General features: G+C 41.4%; 1 protein-coding gene across 1 annotated transcript in view; it reads right to left on the reverse strand.

The window, feature by feature from the left end:
• The window catches only part of LOC124622110 (patatin-like phospholipase domain-containing protein 2), a 31,968-nt gene extending 27,122 nt beyond the window's left edge, over positions 1 to 4,846 (reverse strand). Inside the window, exon 1 of the mRNA XM_047147718.1 lies at positions 4,512 to 4,846. Coding sequence (XP_047003674.1) covers positions 4,512 to 4,689 — 178 coding nt within the window. The 5' untranslated portion in view covers positions 4,690 to 4,846. The remainder of the gene's footprint in view (positions 1 to 4,511) is intronic.
• Between the last annotated feature and the right edge of the window lie 1,154 nt (positions 4,847 to 6,000).

Below are 6,000 nucleotides of genomic sequence, written 5' to 3' on the forward strand. Positions count from 1 at the left end.
AGGGAACATGGTGGATACTCCACAGCACCTCTACGGCTTATCCATCTTCCTGGTAGATTTTCATCGAGATACCCCCTAACACGATATTGGTAGTGGGCCGGAGCACCATCTTGTTGAAGGTTAAACTCTTACGTCTCCATACAAGTCTCGGATGGCAGGTAAAATGCATGTCCGAAGCTTCTGAAGCTCATAGATTGTAAGCCTTGCGCCAGCCATGCTTACTCGAGTAACCAGGTGCAACTAACAACAAAATACTGACTATCTGGCGACTGTCATCTGACAAAACAACGCAATACAATGCTTGTGTGGCGATTGCCGGAACTACAAACTATTACACTACCAAAAATGAGACAACTCAGTCAATTAGTTTGCCAGTTATGGACTTTTAAACAGTGGATACAGTTTTTGGACTCCTCTGTATATTAATGGTTTGTGTCTAATATTTCGATGAAGACCCCGCCCAGGTCGACGTGTGTACCACACCGCAGTAGTTAAAACAGCTAGTCTGAAGGCCGGACAAATACAATCATAATTGATTATTTTATGCTGTTAAAATTCTCAAAATAGTTAGGTAAAATGTACACAAACGTCAATTTTACAATTTGTAAGTGCTCGACTAAACCGGTGGCGTACCAAGGGCAGGCAATCAAGACCAAACACGGCCAAATGTGGGAAACGATTCGTGCAGTCGCAAATTTTTGTACACTGGCACGATGAACAACATACTACAAATCTTGGCCTGTGGAGACAGAGTGGGAATCGGGGTGCGTTTGGTCACTTCAGTACGTTTTTTCTTGAACTACGCCGCCCTTTGTGGCTGAGCGGTTCTAGGCGCTACAGTCTGGAACGGCGCGACCGCCACGGTCGCAGGTTCGAATCCTGCCTCGGGCATGGATGTGTGTGATGTCCTTAGGTTAGTCAGGTTTAAGTAGTTCTACGTTCTAGGGGACTGATGACCGCAGAAGTTAAGTCCCATAGTGCTCAGAGCCATTTGAACAATTTTTTTCTTGAACTACGGTCTCTAGTCAAAACTTATCCCAATACAAAGTGTAATTAAATTTCCTACAAAAGGTCCTGTTCAGCGAGAGAATATTAAAACCCCGCGCGTGGATTTTGGAGGCCGGCTACCACTGCACGTTGCATAAAACGGTATCAGTAGGGGCAGCTGAATCATCGTGTATATAATTTCATTTTTCAAGGCATAAACCAAATTTCACGAAGGATCCCACTCATAACCCTTCGGGCGATCGAGAACTAAAAAGTTACACCGCCCAAGGCGTGGGTTTTAAGTAATGGCTTCATGTGCGAAACGGCGAATGTAGGTGCAAGAGTCAACTCATTAATCAATCTTATTTATTAATGTCTCAACTTGCACAGTTATGGAAAGAACGAAAATTATGGTTTAACGTATCGTAGACGAGTTACATGATGCACAAAAACAGGTTGGGGAAGGAGTACAGCCTGGTCTTATTCGAAGGTACCATGTCAGTATTTGCCTAAAGTGACTTATGTAAGCCTAAATTTAGATGGATGGACGGGAATTTGAAACAGGTTCCCTCGAATGCGAGTTCATTATTTTAACCATTGCACAAACTTTCGCTGTGTCAGAATGACTAAGGCTGTTACAAACCTACGCTACTGCTGATTTTGACCATATTTTAACTTCCTTTGCAGCTACCGACAGACGCCTACTATTACTACAGTATTAACTAATGCGATGGTGTAAATCTTACCCGAAAATGTATTAATTAGGCACATACTCCTTTGTACCTCATCTGCAACTGTTCCGTCGATTGTACCTTGCTTGGTGGAAGAGATGTAGGGTGAGCTTTGTGAAAGAATATCAGTAACTAGGTTTTGAACTGTGTTTTTGTTTTAAGCTTAGTTATTTCCACCTCCTTCGTAAGTTAAACAGATAGCTTCCGTTATTGGTTGCGCAACACTTGATAATCCAGAATCCAGTTCATCGACATGGATGCTTTTATTTGGTAAAGTTTTGCTGAGCCGGTTACGTGATCTTATACCGACGGGGTAAGGAGTGATCTTGAGATGACACCACGCCGGTCGCGTGATACTGAACTCACGGCGCACGCGCTCTTGCTGCGAAGTTTTAAGATGCTCTGTCAAGTGCGCCTGACATTGAAAACTTGTGACCTACATGGCGGAACGACAGTTACACTTGGTCTGGCCGAGAGAAATGACGTCACCGCATCAGGCGGCAGTATCGTAACATCAGCTGAGCAGCTGAAGCAGCAGCGGGCGACGCGCAAGCAAGATAGCAACTCAAACAACTACCCGTGCAACTACTGATCTAGAACACAGTAAGTAAATGCCATTTCGAATTAATTAAATGTGTTTACATTACTTACAGTATACAATGTAATGGGTGATAGAAAAAACAACTCTGAGTACACAGTGCCCTAATTAGTGATCTCACTCGTAAATTTAATCATAAATTTATAGTGAACTGTGTTCTCTCAATGAAGCCATATTAAAACATGCAGAATAATATTCGTCTGCCTATTTCTGTTTCATTCCTCTTAACAATGCACCACTAACGTAAAAGGTTGTGCGAGGAAAGCCAATGCGTTTTATCTTCCTTGGTATTTTTGAAATTTTAATGTACGAACGTTGAGAGCATCTGCAGAAATACTGAATCACGTCACAGATTCATAATCCTTAATAAATGTGGGCTGTACTTGTTCCAGTAGAAGATTTAAAGATGAAAGTTGCCGACCCGCAGCTATTGGAACTCGCATCACAGACCTAATACAAAGAGGTAACTTCTCATAATTCAATGACCGGGCCCTAACAGTATTGACCATGATTCTTTGTTTCACTCAAATCTTAGTACGATAAGCAATTTCAGTCTGACATAGATCAATACAGGCTCCACGGTAGAGCCGTTAAGTTCCATACCAGTATAAGAAGTTGACATAAATTTTTGGTAAATTGTGGTAATTCACTCTTTTAATACTTTTCTGAAGCATCTGTTAGAGAAAACACTGACAGAATACATTTGATGTCGATAAACATTTTTTACCATCCGGATTTAAAAGTATTAGTGGTCAAAATTGGAGATGACGGGAGCACACGGCGTAACCACATTGCCGGCTAAGAAGGATTTGGTGGTATCGCAAAATTCCTTGATCGCTTATCAAATGTGTCCGATTTTAGCAGAATACTTTGAAACGCTGCAAATCTGTTCTAGGCAATTACCACTGCAGAAATGATTATCTGAATGCACGCTAAACTAGACTTTCAGCCATAACCCATTTAATGATTATTTTATGTACTGAACTGCAGTCCAAATAAAGCTACGAGTAGCATCTCTTCGTGAACAAGAAGTTAATAAATTCCATATAAATAATAATCAATTCCCCACATATTTTTAAATTAAGACATTAACTGAAATGTTATACCTAGAAATCTCAGAGTTAAATTTTTGTTGTGTTCTATAGTATCTCCCCAAGGCAGGAATACAGGAAATACATCTTTCATTATCGCCAATTTCAGTCTTTCGCTATTAAAGTTTCCCAAATTTAAGACTTCTTCTCAAGGGTTCTTCCTTTCAGTAATGGTGCCGTAACACTTTTCTGTCTAAGCTTATTTGAATTTATCGATTGTAAGTTTCTACACCACCTTTCGTATAGGTTGCGTGCGAGCAAACCTTTTAATCGTGGCTGCACAGGCGACCTAAAATTTGTTAGGTAGGCCTTGTCTTTTTTTCCATTCAAATTTACTCAGTTTTCCTGCAAATACAACTCTGACAATTCTCGTGGTATGCCCTGTTAGTAATAGATAGTACTCGTTTGTTTTAAAATACCATTGAAATATAACTGTCATTGGGGAAACAGTCACGTTAGCCATGAACAATAAATGTTAGCAGTTGCAATCTTACACGAAAACCAAACTGAGGAGCTCTCTCGAATCAGCGCGTTCATTTCACTCAACAGAGTTTATGCATTACGCTCTCGTGAAACAGTAAAATAATAGCGAACAGGTTAACAGCAATCTCCTGTTTTCCCTAGCTGCAATTGTTTGCGGAGAAAATTATTTTTTCTTAGACTCCCCATTGTGAATTAATCACCTATCTACGATGCTGTCTTTATTTCGCTTCCTACAATCTTTTCTTTCTGAACGGCACCATAGGCCTATGAGACAGTGATTATACAGCCTACTGTAAACAAAGTTGCACTGATAAATATGACACCGTTGGTTATTGTTCGTTGTGTTGAATTAACTGACAAGTTATCTGGTAAAATCTTAGTGTAAAACCAAGTAACTGTCATGAAGCACTAACGAAATTGCGCGCAAGGTTCATTGCATAACAAACAAATTTCGCAGCTAGGTACGCAAGACAGCAAACAGTTTCAAAATCCTATATTATTTATGTTTGATGATCCACTGTTGCTCTGCAATGATTCAAATTTCAGATTAAACTGTAAACTGATGTATATTGTCATCGTCATATACTATTTTATGTGGAAATAAAGCAAGCTGTTACTCACCAATTGGCAACTCGCAGAGGAGCGCACAGGCAGCGATGGCTCCAGCAGACGCTCCAGAAATCTTGTTCAACAGCACGTGAGGTACGAACTTCTTAAAACACACGGCGACTCCGATATGATATATTCCAAGGAAGCCGCAGCCAGCAAACGACAAGTTCATTTTCGAAGCCGAAGCCATGGTGCTGCTAAACACGAAGACTCTGTGCGTCTTGTTTGCTGTCTACCCAGGGAGTTGTGTATTATGTCAGGTGCCAAACTAGATGTATGTCCCCAGCTGCCTGCTTGCACGGGACTACCGTCTCTTACGCGCGTACTACTGATTTTGTTGCTTCCGTCACAAAGGAGCGCAGACTGCTGTGGTGCGAGGGGAAAAAGGAAAGGCGCGTCAGCGTGACGTAGCGTGTCTTCATTGGTCGACGCGCAGTGGTGTGGTCAAGGCTCCGCCTTCTGTTATCGTGATGTACAGAACGTTGCCAGCAGAGGTCGTGGCTGTGCGCTCTTGTAGCTACTTGGTTGTGTGTGGAGCAGTTGCCTTGCTGTAGTGTGTCTGTCCAGCAATAACAAAATAGTTCTGCTTTGGGCGTTCATGTTACGTTCTCCTATCTATGAAGCATACGTTCTCGTAAGATTAATAGGACGTTGCCGTGCATGGGGTTTCTTGTAACAATGCGAGTTGACGCGCTCACTGGGCTGTCACTACGTGAGGGACAATGACGAGTTGTGTTTGCAGATCAAGTGATAGCTGCAAGTGCGAGATAACGCTGATGTTGAGGTATCTGTCAAGTGATGAGTGCTCAACTTCTCAAGGTCAAAGCGAAACCAGTAAAGGCTATGTGAAACCTCAACTTCAAGATACAGTGTGCGATAGAAAAAGTGTCGTTCGTTGGCCTATGGATGCTTTTCATGTATATCTGGCAATGATATTCGTCGTCGGACAATAGACCGGAATCACTTCAAATATTATGCTTCGTACTAACTCAGCCTGAATTAATTTCTAGTAAGACATTCAAACACATAAATGAGCGATTGTTTGAATGCGAAAAGTTTTTCCATTCACTCTGTTTTTCAGTTTATCTCTTCCTATGTTTATTTGAAAACTGACTGATTATAACGTTACTTCTTACAGATGACATAATCGTATCTGGGGTGAATGTCACCCATGGTGAATACCTACATATAGACACACCATAGATATTATGTGGTTTAAGAATACAATCACTATTTACATTGACATCTCGAACCTTTCGTGAAGTTGAATATACTGAAATCTACATTTGCAAATGCACTTCGAACGCCACTGTACAGTTCCTTGAGGGCGGGGGATACTTGCAGCTATTAATCAGTTCCTCCAATGTTCCTTTCGAATACAAAAGGAGAAAACAATTCGTTTTCTATTTTGAAATGTAGGTCCGCATTTCGCGCAGTGCCTCATTCTGCTGTGTGCCTGTGGAGAGCGAGGTTGAAAAGCCAGGCAAACTATCATGGGAGG

This window comes from Schistocerca americana, chromosome 7 (assembly GCF_021461395.2).
Source record: "Schistocerca americana isolate TAMUIC-IGC-003095 chromosome 7, iqSchAmer2.1, whole genome shotgun sequence".
NCBI classification, from domain to species: Eukaryota; Metazoa; Arthropoda; class Insecta; order Orthoptera; family Acrididae; genus Schistocerca; species Schistocerca americana.